A 20,107-nucleotide genomic window follows, 5' to 3' on the forward strand; every position below is an offset into this window, starting at 1 on the left:
GCTCTGATAAAGAGGCTGACCTGTCCTTTCCTGGCCGGGGTGCTGTGTCCGGCGGCGGCTGGGAGCTGCTCCGGTTGGTTCTGGGGCGATTTGGGTTCGGCTGCTGCTTTTGCTTTCCTCTTCTCCTGGTTCTCCTGTGGCTGCTTGGCCTCCGAGTCTGTGCCTGATTCGGTTGTCATGGTAAATCAAACTGGAGTGGAGGAAAAAGGAGGGTACAGAAGAAAAATGGATGAGTCAGCCGGCTCGTTAAGAACTGATTCAGTGCCCCTGCCTTGGATGAAAATGCATTGACCGTTGGACAGCAGAACAATAAAAACTAAAAACCATCAGCTCTGGTCACTTTGGTTAAAAATCACACGGATGTCCGCAGCTGATGATGGGAACCGCTAAATCAATGAAATACATTAAATATGTGTATCTGCTCTTTCTGGGGGTTTGACTTCTACTGATGTAAACAAATTTAAAATGATAGAAAATAGTTCAAACTTGAGAAAAAGTGAGGTAAGACATTGGTGATAATCACAAATACAGAAACGTTTTACTGTGGTAAAACCGGGTAAAACCCAAGCAGGTAGAAAGACAAATCGATGACGGTTTTCTAATCGCATCACAAGCCTCTGAATAGTAATCGGATCAGATCCTGAGGAGAATTCCCGCTCCTGTAATTCTACCTTCCATCCTTTGTTTCTATCCAAATTCAAGCTAATTGAATTAAAAACAGCCACCTCAGGAGTAATGAACTCATTAATGTAGTAATTTGTTTAGATTAACTAGATGATTAGGAGGAAATTAACTGAAGTAATTGGTTGTTATTTAATCAAATCAACCTGTTAGACTTCTGTCCCTCCATTTTTAAACCAGGCAGACTTTTATCCTAATAAAACTGATTAGTTTGGGTGAAATGTGATATAACTTTATTTTATTGACTAGGAAGCATCGATTCAGCAGCTTTTCTGACTTGAGATGAAATGCGTCCAAATGGACCCACTCAATTAGCTCAAGGAACTGCTTTCAAGTAAAAACTAAGTCTGCGTGATAATCTGATGAAGTCCAAGTGCCACACCTTGTTTAGAAGATAGTTAAAATGCCTTATGCTGACAGAAAGTAGAAAAGGTGGAATTACCACAACTTTCATCAGACATGTTCTAATCATATATTCAGAACCAGCGCTGCCTCTGTTTTGTTCCAAATATAAAATACCTCAAAAGTCGTAAAACTTCACATTTACTGGCTGCTTCTTCAAAAGGAGGACAGACTGAGCAGATGTGACTTAGACACGGGGATGTAGGTTTGGGAGGCAGTGTTTATGTGACTGTACATGTGGTCTCGGTGGAGGTTTGTAGTACGAATGCCTGACATTCTCCTGCTCGCCTGTTTCTTCTCAGCTCTATTTTAGGGACGTGTTTACTGCAGGGTGAAACGATCCAGTCGTCCCGGTTAACAACACCTTGGAGTGAAGCAAACCCCGAAAACTTGGACATCTCAAAGATAGAATATCTGTAATAATTTTAAATTCTGAAAAATAAATTTTTTTACATTGATTTGTTGTAAAAATGCACAAAAAACCTGTCTCAAATATTTTAAAACTTGACATCTGACCTTTCTAGGCCCACTGTAAACATCACCAGATTATTATGGCTGCACTTTTATTATTTTTCATTGAAATAATCTCTATTTACTTAAGGGGTAAAACAGGCGGTGCAATTGGGTGTGATTGCCTAATTCATGCAGAATTATTCTTGATTGTAAAGCTGCTTCAGAGGTTAAAGATAAAGCTGCATAAAAGCTTTTTGTTTGGATCATTTTAAAATTTAAAAAGTGATTTAGGGCTCAACTTATTATCTTATCTTCTTTCAGCTCTTGGAGAGTACAGACGCTTTTTCCTCCTCTCCTCCCTATCTTATTCCAAGGCTCTTTGTCCGTCTCTGGGTGTACGGCACTTCTGCATTTTTTCTGGAAAACTGGAAACTGAAATTACTAAAATGGACCTGGTCAGTTGGTCTCTCAACGCGATTGACAAAATTTTTTCAACTATGAGAATGGGAGAAGGGGCTCCCAGGTGCCCCTCTGGGACAGATCCAGTTGGGCATATCATGGGACTCCTGGAAACAGTGGAACCTGATTAGCTTATCTCAACTGTCTGCAGAGGATTCTGAAGACGTCTGAATATTCATTGTGTTGGTTTCAGGTTTCATGCTTTTTGGCCTGGGAGGTTACCTGGCTTACCGGAAAATTAACGGGCTGTCAAGGAATATTGGCTCTTTCTTGGCTCAGGGATGGATTATACCGCACTGTGAATGCACAGACTCATACAATTGTCAAGATGAGTCGTAAGCTTGGAACTTTGGCTGAAATTCATGCATTGGCACAAAAGATGGATGCGATCAAGGAGCGAGTGGACGAATCAGCACGGATTGGGATAGATCTCAGAATTGTGTGTACTGAAACTCTAATTTCCCTCTGGAATTAATAAAGTATCTCTTTGAATTGAATTGAATTATAAATTACGATTGGCTAAACAGTAAAAAATAAAAAAGCATATGTTTAACACTAAAATAGATCAAAGCAATGTTCACTCAAAGCAGTAATAAATCTGGACTTAGAAGTTGGGAGCATAGGCTTTGAGGTTCAAAGGTCAGCAAACACAACATGCTGATCGGACTCTTCTCAGCCTCAGGAGCTATAAAAGTGCTATAAAGATTACTGAATCTAGATTACAAGCTTGACTAGCATCAATGCGAACAAATCGTTGAGTCACAAGATCCACATTCCAACCCTGACTTTCAAAAAACATGTTTTCCAAGTAAAGAAAAGCTTTTTTTTTAATACCGCTAAGCTGAACTCAGACAGAAATCCTGTGAAAATGTCCACTCTGCCTTTGTTGTGTCATGTGTGGCAGATTTGAGCTGCGGGTCAGTTATCTGCTGACAGAAGATGGCTGCACAGACAACCTTTGCATCTCTTAAACCTCAATAAAAAAGGGAACTATGGACTGAGGGGAGGAGAGGGACATATTAGCACCATAGAAAATGAGGAAGAATGAGTTCAGTTACTGGCGACAGGCACTTTTCAGAAGGTCAAACAACAGCCCAAACAGAAGCTGTGTCTGTGGCCTTGACCATGGGCTGGCACATACATGCACTCAAAAGCTGCATTCAACGCTCATTTTGATGCCTTGGATTTTTGCTCTCATACACCACCAATGCAGCCTTGTTTTACAGCGTCAATTATTCAGTTAAAGGCAAAGAAAGAACCATGCTGATCCAATCATCTTTAGCCATTAAAACATAAATAAAAGTTTTAAAGATCAAAAACATTCCCAGAAAATGCACTTTTGGAAATTCTCGGCCGAAAATGTTAGGTGGCAGAATTTTCAGTGCATCCCTAACTCCAAAGGAAGAACTTGTTCTTGTGGACCTCATCGATCTCATACAGTTGTGAAAGTCCGGCCCAAACTTCTTTCCTAATTTAGGTTTGTGGCTGTTCATGCCATGGTCAACCAAATGACAGCCAAAAAAGTCCTGAATCATCAGTACCTCACCATGGTGCTTAACAGACAGAATGAGCAGCTGACATCGTGTTTGTTAAGCTATGCGTTACGGCCAAACATCTTCCATTTGCTTATGTCTTTGTTCAAAGAAGGTTGTTTCACAAAGACTTATGGTTTATTTGCTACAAAGTATAGCTGTGCCGTTACAGATTAAAGTACCACTGGTGTGGTGTGGTGAAAATTGTTCACCACATTTGACCCACCCCTGTGGGGAGCAGTGAGCTGCAGATTTGGCCATGCTTGGGAACTATTTTGTGTTTCAACCCCCCAATCCAACCCCTTAAAGCTGAGTGTCAAGTAGGCAGGCATTGGGTCCCATTTTTATAAAGTCTTTGGTATGACCCGGCAGGGATTTGAACTCCGATCTCCCAGTCCCGCCCTGGGAGTTATGTTGATTAGGGATACACGTTTACAAAATTGCTTTAACAGACTATGGACGCCCCTTAACGGTTAACAGCCGGTTAACTGAAAACCAAACACCCCCCCTCCACACGAACATTTGCCCCCGCTCTATTTATAATAATTCTTTTTGTGTCTACTCTTTTTAATATAATTCTGACGCGCAACTAAAGTGCCACACTCGTTACATTTATGAACAAAAAGTAAAGAGTGGGATGACAGCTGGAATGTCCGTCAGACTCAGAACTTGTTGCGAAGCGGACGGTCTGGCATCGATTACACAGCGCTGCCTGCGATTACGTGCTTATGAGCACATTCAGAAGAAGAGGAAGAAGAAAAGATCTTTTCTATAGCGCCTCTCAAGACAAAAATCACGAGGCGCTTCACAAAAACAAAAAATGTCAAATATAAAAAATTATTTAGAAAATTTTTAAAAATATATTTAAATGAGCAAAAATCGACAATTGTGATTAAAAAATGTTAAGAAAGAGAGTGAATAGGAAAGAGGGAAATCAGTGGATCCTGAGGAAGGTGGAATAGGTGGGGAGAGCAGAATAAAGAGAGAGTGGTGAAGAAGGTCATACAAAAGCCAGCTTGAACAAGTGAGTCTTCAGCTGCATTTTAAAGGAGTCCACTGAGTCCACTGATCTCAGGCTCAGGGGGAGAGAGTTGTTCTCTCTCTGGAGGCCAAGGTAAAAAAAATGTTTTCTTACATTGAACTAAATAAGTACACTGACATTTCTTTATTTTACTAGACAAATTAGGACTCAGACGCAAGCAGGAGCGTCACGGCACACTTACTTTTTGCTGGTCTCGGTTCAGTTTGCTGCACCATATTCAGCCAGGCTCAGCGCTTTGATGTGAGGCTTATTGTGTTCCAAGAATAAAATAACTAAGAATAAACTGTTCCAACGCTGGCTTTTTGCTAACTGCTTCGTGTTTGAGCACATTTGTTTGGTCATGTGACAAGTTCAATTCTTCTTCTGCGGTCGCCCAACATATTTGTTAGAACACTCTTGCACCCTCTGGTGACACAAAATATATTACACCCAGCGCAGTAGAAGGACTTGAAACAATTAACTGAGAAAACTAGTTTACCCTGTTACAAAATTAACAGCAATTAACCGGGTAACTATGTACATCCCTAGTGTTGATTGTAGAAAAGTTGTTAATTTCTGTTGACTTTTTGATTTACATTCATTTTATTTATATTCTAATGAAGGTGTGAGGAGACTGAGATGTCGGAGTTGGATATTTTTGCCATTTCTTTGAGCATTGCATGGTTGAACCATGATCTAAACTTGCAGCGGTGAATGCTAGCTTCTCTTGAGCAATGACTTGATACTGTTGACCTTTCTGGATGAGAGAACATCACCAAACCAAATTATACATTTTTAAAATTTGTACCGGTATCTCTCAGTGTTACATTGTCTTTGACATTAAACAAATAGTGTAATAATACCAGATTTTTAAAATATTAGTTTTAATTTGATGTGACTTTGAAAAGAAGAACATCAGGAAGTCATTCATCCCTTCAAAAACCATCTTGTCTCACAGGAAGCATCTGCATTCAACCAGACAGTAAATTAACTGTGACACACAGTAACTGAAGCTTGCCGCCCGCCACTGAACAAAACAAATAAATCACTTTCAGTTAGATATAATGTCTAAACCAAACAGGCAGGTGGGCCTCATCAGTATGAAGCTCCATTACATAATTGGTCTTCGACACTAAATGCTGTGTCTGCTCCATTTTAAGGTCCATTTGTAATTGTTGTGCATGCTGTGGAAACGTGTGCCTATGCACATTGACCCACGCATTTATGGGAGGATGAGGGGTCTGCCATCTGTGCCGAGTGCCATTAAACAGACTGCATCACAGCTGGGCTGATCTCTGCCACCCCTGCCCCCACACCAACAACCCTGCCGGCGGCTTATGGCGCTTACATGGCAGGGGAGGCCTTTCTGACACGCCAAGATCCATCGTGAAGCCTGCAGGCCAAGTTAAGAGCTCTCTGCTGACAGCTGTCAGACACAACTCAGATTCTGTAACAGGACACCATGTTGCTGGTCTGACTGCTCAAATGCAACACCTCTACTGAGGGAGTGGCGGACTCTAATCGTCCAGACTCTGAGTGATGAGTGATTTTTGATTATTCAGTATTTTTGTTTAAACATTAGCTCAATGCAAAATTTTATAAGAAAACAACACGGATCAACTGTAAATTAATAAAAGACGAAATAGTCGATAAATCAATAAAAGGCCTTTTCCGGTACTCAGTGTGTCTCGACTCAACTAGACTTTGCGCTAGGGCTGCTCGATTATGGCAAAAATAATGATCACGATTATTGTGACTGAAATTGAGATCTCGATTATTTTAGATAATTTTTCAATTTATGTTGATTTTATTTGTTTTGATTGTGTCATAAAATTGCTCAGGGCGCAATCAGGACAAAAATAAATAAGAAACAAGATGATCACTAAAAGAACTCCTGATTCCCAGTATAAAATGACCAATATACTTATAGCTCATAGTCTATGACCCTAGGGCTATAGACCTTGGTTTAACTCATTTAAGTCTAACCAGTACAGACCCAAATACCAAAATCTCGCAAATACTGACAGCAAGAATTATACAGTGGCATTTATAACAAATAAATGCAAATAAATTTATGTTCATAAAATTTTGCATAATATTATTTTGTCATGTCAAGGTGCTGTAGGAGAGTGCACTAGCACCGTGTCCTCAGAGAGATTAGTTATTATTTATCAGCGTGAGGAACTTGTTTCTACCTTATTTATAAACTATTTATTTACAGGTCCATCAGTTAATGTAATAATTGTCCCAACCACAGCTGCACCCCCCAACCCGGTCTCACAGCAATCGGGCAAGCTGCACGTGTGTTTAGTGGGCCGCACGCGCACATTTAGCTGTTTTTATTGGCTCACAAGCCTGCAGGTACGGTGTGTGTCACTCTCTCTGGTTAGTCCAACAGGAAGCCGGCTCTGGGAGCCGTTTCTGTAGCGACCGACACATCACTGCATCATTCCCTTTCCTAATATCCTGAAGAACGGTCGGGAGCACAGGCGGAGTGTTTAGCTAACCTGCAGGAAATGTCAACGACAGTTATCCAGAAAGTAGCTAAGGGTTACCAGAGATGTTTCTGAGATGTTCGCCAGGTACTTTTAGGATTAAAAAAGTCAAGAAGGGGGTCTGAAAAGCTGCTAGAAATAGCGTCAAAGTCGCTAAATTGGCAACACTGTGGGAGGAGCGCTTCATTTGCAACTCAGGGCAGCGCAAGTGGGAGGAGCAAATAATCGGCTTGTTTTTTTTATAATCGTTCAAAACTCAAGATCGTAATTGGGATTAAAATTCGATTAATTGAGCAGCCCTACTTTGCGTGCATGGACCTGTTTGCTACCATGCATCGAGGGGGTGCATGCGTGTGTAATCTTGTAGGCGTGACGCTGGAATTTCCTGTTGAGCCTATGAAGAGGAAACACTGGTACAGTATGTACCAAATAGGCTGACCTGCAGCGTTGCTGTCTATTCCTTCAGCCATTGTGCATATCCTGTTTTAACTTCCTCTGCTTCTCTCCTGCCAGCGTTTATTTACCGTTTGTGTAGCTATATGCTAACCGAAGGAATGCCAACACAAAAGGGCGCATGTCACCTCCTACTGTAATGAGTGGAACAAACTTTATTTGAGGTTTTCTAACGTACATGTAAACTAGGATAAAGACTCCCAGTTTAGATCAACCTAGATCGACTTAGATGCGCATGTAAACGAACTGAACGGTAGCAATGTTGAACAATCTGCTTAGAGTCTGGCTTTTAGTAAGATTGTTAAAAGACTGCGGGCAACAAGGTGGAAAACTTTGGAGCAACCAGTGACTTCATCCCATCTCTGAGGTGTGTTCAGCCTGGGTTGGTAAGCTTGTTACTGCATCAAAGTAGGTCCTGAAGAAGGGGTAGCAACACTCCAACTGGTACCCGTTGAAAGTGGTAAGGCCTCAGAGCCAGGCCAAACAGAGTCAAGTCGCGCTGAGTGGGTACTGCTGGAAACAACCCATAAATTACAGCTCCAGAACGTTTAAAACCTTAAAGTGAGGGTCAAGGCCTGGGTGGAGACGTATTTCCTCCACACTTCCTGTTAGGAAAACGCTTCTGAAAGAGGCGTTGCCTTGCGGACCGAGAGAGCGGCACTGAGGCAGTGATAGGCCGCACCCCCCTCAATCCCCTCACGTGTGCTGTCGGAGATTCTACATCTAAAAACGAGTAGTTAACGAGTGTGTGCATGCAAGCACACACTCACACAAGACTCACCAAAAGAAAAGCAGACACAGACTCAGCAGCATTCTGGAGGATTTCCTGTTAAATGCAATCATTAGATGAAATGGGGAGGAGGGTAATTTTTTCAAGAAGACGAGCGGCTCCGAGCGCCAACGTGTCATATCAGAAGGTGAGTGGCTGAGCCAGGTGGAGGTGCGGCTGCCTCACCTGGAGACCAGTGCAGTGCAGCCACGTAGTACTTTGCTGACAACATCACATTTTTCAGTTTAGCCATCCACCACAGCTGATTCTACATAAATGTGGAGCAGAGTTTTAACCTGAAGATGGAGATATATTTATAGTTTTGGGCTGAAATTTTAAATTTTAAGTAAGTTGCACTAAACCGCCACACTAATGATTACACATGTGTACAGCACCATTAGACACTCATCTATACAGGTTATCAGCAAAAAAAAAAGTTAATTTAGGCATTACTCGCACTTTAAAGACCACCAGTCCTCAAGATTATCCACTTTCAGGTCACAAAAACACAAGATGCGATGGCGAAAAACAAGGGAACACTGATAGCTGAGTCAGCCTAATGAGTCTCGGGCTAATGAGCTGATGAATGATAAACGTAGCTATTCATTCATAAATAAATAAATGGTAAAAAAACCCTCTACATAACCATTAAATGGGCCTTAATATAACTAACGATCCCCAGCTCCACATAGTTTAATTCTGCTTCTATACAGTCAATAAATAAAAACAGCTCAGGTCTGTTTTCTGCACAGCTGACAAAACTATAACACACTAATACGCACAACAAACTGAGCAAGAAGAAGGTTCAGACTATTTTGTGTTTGTTTGGAAGACCATTGAAAATAATCCATTTAACAAACCTCTAAAAGCTCCTTATAGGGCAGAAAATGTGCTTTTATAAAACAAAATAATAAAACGTTGAAAGTATGTGCACAAAATTGTGAGAAAACAACTTCGAAAGCACTAAAAGCCAAGATATCCACACAATCATACAATTAGAATTTGTTCTGGAAAATTACCTTCTTTTAGTTAATACTAAAATAATAAAACACTAAAATTAGAAACGGATGTTCTGCTGTGATCTAAATCATGATTTGGTCAGTAGAGTATCACCTAACAAGACTACAATCCATAAAAACAACCTCTATAATTCGATTTCATCTATATTTACACACATGATAATCATTCAGAAGGAAAACCAGACGTGAAAAATGTCTCAACAGTTTTTCTCACACTCAGCCTCCAAACACGTCAAGAAGAAAAACAGAGATACATCTGCTCGTTGTCTGAGTAAAATAAACGCATTGAGGTGCTTTTTGGGGTAAGATGGGAAGATTTTTAGGAGGAGGAAAGATCCTAAAGGGATATTCTGAAAAGTATTTAAACTTAGCAACAAATCTTCTAGAAGCCGACGACATGCCAAACATCTTCACTCATTTACAATTCTTCCCAATGAGGACACAATCTTCCCTTAACCGTAACAAATGTATTAAAATACTTTTCATTGGTGTCTTTGCTTTAGCAGACTCAGTAAAACTAACAAATGTCAGCTTTTAGGGCATTGCAAATGTGAGATTGCAAAAGTACACATTAAAGCTAGAAAATAAGTCTCTACTAATTAAATGTGACACCACAAAGAATAAGTCAGCCATTACTTTGAAATAAATACTCCCTCAAATGCATTAGAACAGAAGAATCCTATAAAATATATGCTAATTTATCTAAAATAGTATTAAAACTGAAGAAAACCTTTCTAGAACCTGTGCATTAGTTTCATTCATGTAAATTTAGACCCGAGTCCAAACTGAACTGACATTAAGCCGCAGAAATTGGGAAGGCAGTCTGGTCACATGAAGGTGAGTCCAAGCCAAGAGCGCTTTTTGCTGAGAAGGCCATAAATTCTGTCAGCTTGCCTTACTGCGTTTACATTCTTAGCATTACAGGGTTTTCTTTGCAGCAAGGCCTAAAAACAAGCCAACCTAACTTTACCAAGCACCACAACAAACATGAAATATAGCAGCTAATATCAGTCAGTCAAGCTGCACTGCTGCTTTGACTAAATCTGTGTTGATGTGAAAGATTAGAGGTAAATCTTTAGGAGCTAATAACTTCCTACACTGGAGCTGAGACGGGCCAGAAGGCGTTAAGCATTTCACGAGATTAACCGCTAGTAATCTGTAAATCTTATGTGGCCTCAGTGATAATACCGTCTGTTAGCAATAATGAAGGGTTAACATTGATCTTTAGGGTAGATTCACTCATCAGAGGCTACATTACTATATGATCCTGATATTCAATTGCCATACTCAAGCATCACATCAGAGGCTCCAATATAATCTCAAACATAAAAAACTATGATCAAATATGTAAAGCTGAAGCCCACGTAAAAACTGGTATAGCAGAGGCAGTGGGTCATGACTGAAGACTGAGACTGACGCAGAGCTAACTGGAGAGTGCCTGTAATCCACAGAAATGATGATGGGACTACATTGTCGTTTGACATTTTGACCATAAGGTTGCAAGCCTGCTGCCTCTGATTGACGCAGATTAGTATAAAATGTTGGCAGGTCTATTTCTAATGAAATTTACTTATTTGCATTGAAAGTTCTGCATAATTGAAAAAACATTGTTTAAATCTTATTTCTGATAATGATCGGCCACTGTGTGTTTTTTCATGCAGGCTGAACATTAAAATAGTCTCCTACATCTATCTCCTGCATTAGCTTTTGATATACGATGAAACTCTAGGATTTGAAAACCCTGATATATCTACGTCTCACTGTCATCGAACATTTATGTTATTGAGAAATTGAGAATGTGTTGACCCATCTTGACTCGCGACAGGGAAGGCTGTTGTTGGTTCGGCTTGCAGGAAACGGCAGCGATCGTCTTGACTAGTAGAAGAAACTCCACCACACAGCAGAACTCCTCCAGGTTTGTTATTTGTGAAGAAAAAACATCAATGTCGCAAGTCAGTGGTAGATTTGCATTGCTGTTAGCCAATCAGAGGCAAGATGTCCAAATATCAGGAAAGAAGACCCCAAACCCTGTCGTGATCAGCTCTACTCTGATCTGGCTCACTTCTAGTTCCTGAAACTGGCGCACCAGAGTTTCTTTCCCCAGAGTGAGACTTACATGGCATTCATTCCTACTGGAAACCGCTGCAAATGTATTCAAAATATGAGTAAAGTTGATCTTTAAAAACCAAATTTGCTCATTCTTTCCAACACATTTGCAGTGGTCTCTTGCATGAATGAATATACCTTGTGAGTCGATCTCTAGGGGAAAAAAGCGCAAGCGCTTCTGTTTCAGGAAGTGCAAGTTAGTAAGTCAGTAAGTAAAGTTTATTTATTTAGTACAATGTGCTTCAAAAAAAAAACAAGCCTGAAAAAGTTCTGCTTTGTTGTGGAGTTGCTAATGCTAATGGTTAGCTTCTACTAGCTAAGATGTTCTCTGCTGTTTCCTGGACGCTGAATCAACAAAGCCCTCCCTGTCACTAGCCAAGATGGGTGAGTCCATCAATGCTAACTTTCAGTGTGACGTAGATCTGAGTGGCTTCTGTGATCCCAGTCTATTTTCCATCAGCAGCTATTGCAGGAAATAGGGGTAGAAGACTATTTTCCTGTTCAGCAAACATGTGAAATATAGTGTGACTGATCACATTTCTAAAACTTGGTCTTTAATTACTTTATTCTCATAACAGTTAAATATGGTCATTTTGCATTACACATCTAAGAAAATCTTCAAAAAAAAAGCAATAAATTCCATAAGTTGTTCTAGGCAGACTGTTTTAGGGTTTAAGTTAAAGAAAACGTCACCCCCTACCAGAGTCTGACTCCACTGCCACTTCGTGTTGGAAAAATTCAACAAATGATGTTGCCCAGCGGACCGAGAGGGCGGAGCCGCTAACAAATAATGGCCTTGTTAAAGATGAGCCAGTTCTGCGCAGATTAGATCAGCGGTAATCGGCAGTGCTTGCCGGTTAGATTTGTGTTCAACTTGACGCCGACTTGCTCTGACGTCATGCCTACGTAGGCAACGATAACCTCGTGAGATCAAGGTGGCCGCAGATTTTGGAGCAAGGTGCTGCAGTCAGGGTCCGAAATTAACACTCGCCACTCGCCAAATGCGAGTAAATTGCGCCATTTGGCGAGTACATTTTTGAGCTCTACCTGCCACCTGGCGAGTAAATGTTTGCACCAAATTAGTTATGTTTATCAGTCATCTAACACGGATTTCTGATACTCCTCCCGCCTGCATGCAACGTACACAAACTTACGCGAAACGTGAACGCCGCATCCAACGTCATTTCCACCTATCCCATTCAATCAGTTTATCAAGTTAGCAGTTAGCTTTGTGTTAAAACTAGCGGTGAAATGTGGCGGTTTTTAACTGGAGTCAGCCAGCCTTCCAAAAGAAAACTTGTCGAACTGGAAGAAAAACCACCAGGACCAGTGGCAACCAGAAGATTTTGTGAAAAGTGGCGAACTGGAGACGGCGGAGTCGTGAGACAAAGGCTACATTATGATGGCCACGTAGCGTTGCTGCCTTTCACAGACAACTGTCCCTCGGCATTCTTCAAATATCCAAAAAATGCCCATACTTCCGACTTTGTCTTCTTTGAGGGATAATAAATGTCCCAAGAACTGCCATCTCCTCCTCTGGCCATTATTTCAGCTTTGGCTTAAAGAAAGTTTTGGTCGTAAACAACAAAGCGCGCATGTGCCGCCGGCAACTTCCAGCAGATGATACGGTGGCTGGTAAGGGTCACCGCGCCTACACCGCAGCCACGGTAATCCACCGAGATAATATATTTATATTTTTTTAAACAAGACTGTTATTATTTATTGTCAACTTTTTTACCGGGGTTTACTGCTACACCGGTTACCGTGACAACCCTAGCCCTGACACACTTTCAGATATTCTCATGGTGCAGCTGTGTTCTCCAGAGATCAAGGACTAGGACCCAAATGAGGCTGTAATGCTTTGGCACAAAGACGGTGTCAGAAGCAGGAGGCCAGACATCATGGACAGAGAAAACAAGGAGTCTGACTAGGTTTCAATGAAAGAGTTCATAAAAACATCTCTAAAAATAAATAAATAAATAGTAAAAATGACAAAAGAGTTGTTTTCCTTATTAATTGAAGTTTGAATTATTTTGTCACTCTGTTTGGAATCAACATAATATAGAATTACATGCTTTAGGTGGATCTAAATCATTTAGAATTTTGGCCGGTAAAAAATATGCTTGGCCGGTAGATTTTCATCATCTACCGGCCAACTTGGCCGGTGAGTAAAAAATTTAATTTCGGAACCTGGCTGCAGTTGCTCTCCACTGGCTGCAAAACCTAGGGAATGACTGGAAACGCCTGGCTCTCACCTGATCTAAGACCTGATTGGTTCACATTTTGATCCGAACATCCGGTGGTAGAATACGAAATGTTAGTTGTTCACATGTATTCTGCAAATCATGTAACGTTGATGGCGACAACTATATAGGGCATAAAGAGAAATGTGTTTTGTGTTCTTTTGTCACGTTTCCTATGAACACACTAAAGCTACAGCTGATAACCTTTACTTATTATTACAGTCCTGTCTCCATATGCATTATATTATATCCGCAAGCATGTGAGGATGTGTTTCGGTTGCTAACAGGCACCAGCATTAAAATAAAAAGTTAAACAAGTATAAACCCCAACACGATATCTTCATCCATCGTCACCCGCGAGCTACACATGTAGGGAAATCTGTCAGACTTAAACGCCGACTTTCAGCCACTCCCCCTGCTGCATCCATCTGCTCTCGTCTGTTTTCCAGGTGAGGCGCTGCTCAACTCGAACAAGGCAACACATTCACAGGCTCACAACGACATTGTGACATCATAATGTACCAGCTAACATCATACTGTACCTCTTAGCCAATAGTGATAGCAGATTTAAATTCAAATGCAGTGCGGAGTTTTTACCTGAAGAGGGCGCAACATTGACAGTTTTATGCTGAATATTTAAATTTTAACTAAGATGCACCAAAGTGCCAAATTATTGACTACACATGTCTACAGCACGATTAGACACCCATTTACATAGTTTATCAGCATAAAAAAGGTTGATTTGGGGGTGACTTGCTCTTTAATAAGCTAGCATCTCACTGGGATGTGGCTAATGAGACACAAAAAAGTTGGAAACACACTGAACAGGTATGACACTTATATATCAGGACATGTGGGATATATGGCATAACTATGAACAAGTCAAATTTTCTTGTGGCATTTTAGTCACAAAGTGCTTCATTTTATTCCCGTTTTGTTTGCCAACCCCTCAGGAAGCGGTCTCACACCATCTGACTCATGGAAACCAAACTGAGGGGGTCTTTTTTCTGATGATGTTCATAATTTCAGCGACAAAACAGCAAGGCCTTGCGAGTCACGCAAGGGAATTGAGAATGCTTCGAGACATTTTTTGCAAATGCAGAACACAATTTGCTGCAAACAGTCCCAGCCCAGAGAGATGCTGGTTTTAATTTAAGAAAGGCATTTATAAATTACAAATTATTAGAATGTTGCCTAAAATGTTCACATTTTTCAAAGATCTCGTCCTTCCATAAACATGTCAAAAGTTAATATGAGATAAAACAAATATCCTCTAGTCATGGTGCACCAGACGCGGAGTCCATTCTCAACTGAGTAAACAAACGAGGGCCTACAATATTTCTGCTACTGCAACAGTAGCTTACTGTGCATTTTAATTAAATTGTCATGTCAGAACCGAGTCGCTGCGTGCTGAATCCTCCATGCTGGAGGGATGCTAAAACAGGATCCAGACCAATCCATCCTGCCCTCCTAACCACGCCTACCGCACTGCAGATCAAAAACACCCAACTATGTGGCTCTTACCACCAAATAATCCAACACTTCTATTCGTTAACTGTCAGTAAACACAATCTTCTCTGATCGTGACTCAGCTATTTCTGTGTAAATACGTGAATCGCGGAATATTTTATTCACTCATTCTCCACTTTCTGCCTCGACCCCTGAGCACGTTAGCTCGCCTCACTTTAAGCGGCTCGTTTCTTCGTAGTTTTCCACTAAAACGTTCGACTTTTAGCAGCAAAATAACAGCAAACGTAAGCAGTAAAAACGGGCATGGTTCGCATCAATGCATAGCAACAAGCTAAGTAGCTATTAGCTGGATAGGAAGCTTATGACTCATGTTTTTGACCTAAAGAGCCACGTCCACTCCAGGTTTTTCTCGCAACAATGACTTCCGGTGAAAATAGAAGTTAAATGTCATCTTTATGGTCTGTTTTAGCCCGAATAGAACGCACAGACCGAAAACCAGGAAGCGAGCGCATCTCGTAGGAGATTTTAAAAATCGCAGCTAGAACAAAGAGGTTCCTACCAGAAGGACCGTCCTCCAGCTGGTTGAGGCGAGCTGCACTCGGAGTGGGCTTCTGTTTCCTGACAGCGGTGCCGCTCTGCAGCAGTTCCCCTCCTTCACCACCAGCCCACCACTGCTCTGTGCGGCTCAGCCGGGGCAGCATTTCAGCTGCACCACCCCCTCAGTTCACACAACGGGTGTGAGGTCTGCTGCTTTTTAGTGAATGGAAAAGTCGTGTCTGTTTTTATGGAGAGATGTGATCGAATGAATCAGTGGAGGAGGAGAAGCACAGTGCATCTGTCAAGTCACTTGCAAGTCAGAGCTGCTGCTTTGGACTGTTATTGCATTAATAGACATTCTGAGTTGCACACACACTTTATTCTTAAAAATGTAAAATAGAACAAGTAAATGATGCACGGATAGTCAATAATATTCTTATAATGCAATAATAATCATAATTTGGTTGTTGGGCTGCATGGTGGTGAAGAGCACCTTGCAGCAGTGAAGTTGCAGCTTTGCTTCTGTGGAGTTTGCATGTTCTCATTGCATGTGTAGGTTTTCTCTAAAAACATACATGTTAAAGGTGTGGGAAACTCCTTTAATCAATACATTTGCAGTGGTCCCTAGGGATGCCTTGCAAGCTGTACTCAGAGCAAAAAAAGCCCAGAAGTGCTTGGATTGGCATGGACAAGTCTGCAGCAGCAGAGTGGCACAACATGACAGAATCTGATATTTTGCCTCGAATTGGATAACAGCAACGTAACTCTACTGCTGACTTGCCACATAAATGTTCCATCTCCACAAACAGCACAAGCCTGGAGGAGTTCTGTGGTTCTGTTGCTAATGCTAACAGCTAGCTGCTGATTTCGGGACGCTAAGCCAACAAACAGCCTTCCCCATCGTGAGTCAAGATGGGTGAGTCCATGAATGTTAAGTGACAGTGTGACGTAGATCTGTCTGGGTTTTCAAATCCTTGAGTTTCATTGTCTATTTTCATTCAGAAGCTAATGCAGGAGATAGGTGTAGGAGACTATTTTCATGTTCAGCCAGCATAAAAAACTCACAGTGACTGGTCAGAATTAATCATTAAACTAGTTTGTCAGAGTTCCAAAACTTTAAGGTTGAATGGCAGTTCTGACTTAGCTCTAGGTGTGCATGACTGTGTGTGGAAGGTTATTCATCTCCATGTGTAGATTTACATTGGACTGGTGATCTGTTCAGGGTGTCCCCTGCCTCTCGCCCAATTACTGGAGGCAGGCACCAGCTCCCTATGACAGAATAAGCATTTCATAAAATGAATGAATTCAATTATTTGTCATAAACCTATTTGAAAGTCAAAAAGCATGCTGGCCAGCTGATGAGAAATTTAAAATCTCTGCATGCCTTAAGATGATGAAAAGCACAAAACATCCTTTTATAAATTATCCATAAATGTGTTAATAGTTTGTCTCAAATGTAATTGGCTTCTTAGCTATTTTAGCCATTTTGAAGAATTTATGTGTAAAAGTTGATAAAAATGTACTATCCTAGAGTTGTAAATATCTACAGCCTATGTTTGAAGAAATAGAGTTTACAATCAACAGGGCTGATGAGCTAATGGGTAATCTGAATGATGTTATCCTAAATCAAGTATCTCAAAAATTTCACATCAATCGATGCAAAGTTATTTACAAACCTTTACACCACATTGTTGTTATTTACAAGGGATTCTATGGTTATTTGCTAGCATAAATATAACTAGCCACAACATCTGGTGCATTCAGAGGACTAGTCTTGCAGGAATTCTTCTGTTTGCCAAAATACCCATGCAGTGCCTTGAAAAAGTTTAAAAAAAATTATGTTTGCATGAAACGATGGGGAAGTAAAGGCCTGAATTTACTTGCTTTTTAACCTCACACTTGTGCAGGCAGCGTCTTTGTTCATATTTTTCCTGCTACACTTCACTGCATGGCATCTAGTGCTGGAGGATTCCACAAGGGGCACACTAGAAAACTCAGGCCGGATAGAGACAACATGGCTTCTATAAAACAGATCAGTTACTGGTTAATATTGAGATCACGGCAGAAAAAAAGACAGCAACAGTATCGTGAATATATGAAAAACCTCTAAATCAGAAACAGAGTCACCAGGGCTGGGCAATAAATCAATAATTTATCGTTATCAAAATTTTTGACTCTTATCGTGTCTCTTATCTTATCGTGATAATACGTCATTAAAAGCAAGTATTATCTGGCCCTTAGGAATTCTGAGTTGCTTTAAAATGGACATTTTGGAGTTGATTAAATTTGAAGAATTAGCGTTGTTAGTGTGGTCTAAAGCACTTGAAAATAGCTAAGATCCTCCAATAAATAAGATTCAGATGTGGTTACATCTTCTGTAAACAAAATCAGGTGTGTTTGGTTGTTTCTTTAAGTATATATTTATATTTTACAAACTTCAAGGGTGTGCCCAACATGCAATCAGTCCTAAGATATTTTATTCCTGCAGTCAAAATGTGCTTCTGGCTGCAGCTCATATGGAAGGAGCAGCATTTCAGTTAGATATTATATCGCTGGAATACATTATTCTATTGCTAAATCATTTATTCTACCTGCAGTTAACCTAAAAAAGCATGGTGGCATGAGAAAGACAGCACAAAAACACATCTGCTGTTCTCTTCTTTGTATGTTCATGTTTGTGCAGAAATGTAAACAGAGAAGCAGGATTTTAATTAGAGTGTGGGCTGTTTCCTTTGAGGATCTGTGGGTCTCGCCTCCCATCACACAGATGCAGCTCGGTCAAGTCTTTCGGTTTTTACTTCATCTAATTGCTTTCATGCAAACAGATGTTTTACTCCCGCTGTCACACACATTCCTAGAATTGTGGCAGTGACTTGTTTTGTAGATAAGAAAGGCTGAATGCAAAAAAAAGGGGGGGGGGGGGGGGTAAAAAACCCACACTGACCAACTCTTTTGTTGTGAAGCCTCTTATAAACAGTGACAGAGTTCAACCAACAAGCTCAACCGCAACAACATCTCACATTATACTGGATAGTAAACGTTAGAAACTAGAGATTTGGCAAAAAAAAAAAAAAAAATCAAATTTTTAAGCATCTATCTGCACAGAGTCTGAAGTTTGGAGCTGAAGACGCCGAACAATAAACGTAAGACAATATTCCTGTAACCCTCCGTTCACAGAGGAGATCTAATAGCTGTGGGAGGTTGTTAAAATGATCCCGAACAATATAATAACTCACTGAGCTTTTATCCCAAGCTTTAATACGATACTTCCATTAACCAGTTCAAGTCTGGGAGTTTGTGTTTGCTTTAATTTCCACAGTTTGGTTCATCCACTTGCCTCCTTATTTCAAAAGCAACATCCTTTGTGAGAAAAATCCTGCTTCAGGACAAATCTACAGTATTTGATTTTGCTCATTAAATCCAACTGCAACAATACGCCTGCTCCCAGACGACATAATTAGCGAGAACACTATCCAGCTAATCAAATCCAGAAAACTTGACACTCACCCACCTCCTTTCACCCTCCTTTATCGTTCAGGGTATGAAGTAACTCCCTGGATATTATTGGGCAGCTCTGAGACGAAGCGTACGCTGTGGTCTCTTAAAACTTGATGCAAACAACACTGGTGGTTTTCTCCTCTAAGCCTTTGACTTTGAGCCACTAAAACAAGCAGTTCCAGAAATAAAACTGACCCTTTTCACAGCTGAATGTTTCAGACAACAATCCTGTTTTAATTCCAAGATTATATAATAAACCTTTTATTTTGACATCGGAGACACAAAAACCTTTTATTTTGAACTACACACATGTTATTGTTGGGAGTTTTTTAGTCATAACTTGATCTGTTTCCTAATTTTATTTAGAAAATAAACAACAACGTCAGCCTTGACAACCAGTGATAAATTCACGAAGGTTGAGAAATTGATTTATTATCATTAATTAATTCTTATATTAAGTGTTGCTGTCCTTGCTGTCTGTGCCTGCAGCCATAATCAGCAGGTCAATCCCAGATTATCGGCAATATTTCCAAGAAAACATTGTTTTGAGTTTCCATAAAGGTTATTTCTGGAAATGGCCTGAAGATAGACCTTATTTAGAATACTGGACTTGGATTTGAAAAGTTTTAATGTTAACATGATTTATTGACTTTATTAAGCAAATATAACCCAATCAGTGCAAAGATAATGCTTGAAAGATGGAATTTTTTTCTTAAAGATAAAAATAGACAAATATGAATAAATAAAAAAAATGGAATTTTCTTCTCATGGGCTCACCACTCGTGGGAGGGGCCAAAGGGGTCGGGTGCAGTGTGTGACGGGTGGTAGTCGAGGGCGGGGACCTTGGCGGTCTGATCCTCGGCTACAGAAGCTGGCTCTTGGCACATAGAATGTCACCTCTCTGGTGGGGAAGGAGCCTGAGTTGGTGTGTGAGGTTGAGAGGTTCCGACTAGATATAGTCGGACTCAA

The 20,107-nt window shown here is 40.6% G+C and overlaps 1 protein-coding gene across 23 annotated transcripts in view; it reads right to left on the minus strand.

Moving 5' to 3' along the window:
* Nucleotides 1–20,107, minus strand: part of epb41l3b (erythrocyte membrane protein band 4.1-like 3b) — an 84,630-nt gene that overhangs the window by 34,380 nt on the left and 30,143 nt on the right. For 6 of the 23 annotated variants that reach the window (XM_054742581.2, XM_015956248.3, XM_054742597.2 and 3 more), the window contains exons 1-2: nt 15,663–18,571; nt 21–190 (exon numbers count right to left, since the gene is read on the minus strand). In XM_054742581.2, the coding sequence (XP_054598556.1) occupies nt 21–179 (159 nt within the window). In that variant the 5' untranslated portion in view covers nt 180–190; nt 15,663–18,571. Of the gene's footprint in view, nt 1–20; nt 191–15,662; nt 18,572–20,107 lie in introns of those variants that run through there. The other 17 variants (XM_015956262.3, XM_015956258.3, XM_015956259.3 and 14 more) reach the window with 9 other exon arrangements.

Source organism: Nothobranchius furzeri, chromosome 11 (assembly GCF_043380555.1).
Source record: "Nothobranchius furzeri strain GRZ-AD chromosome 11, NfurGRZ-RIMD1, whole genome shotgun sequence".
In the NCBI taxonomy this organism is placed as follows: Eukaryota; Metazoa; Chordata; class Actinopteri; order Cyprinodontiformes; family Nothobranchiidae; genus Nothobranchius; species Nothobranchius furzeri.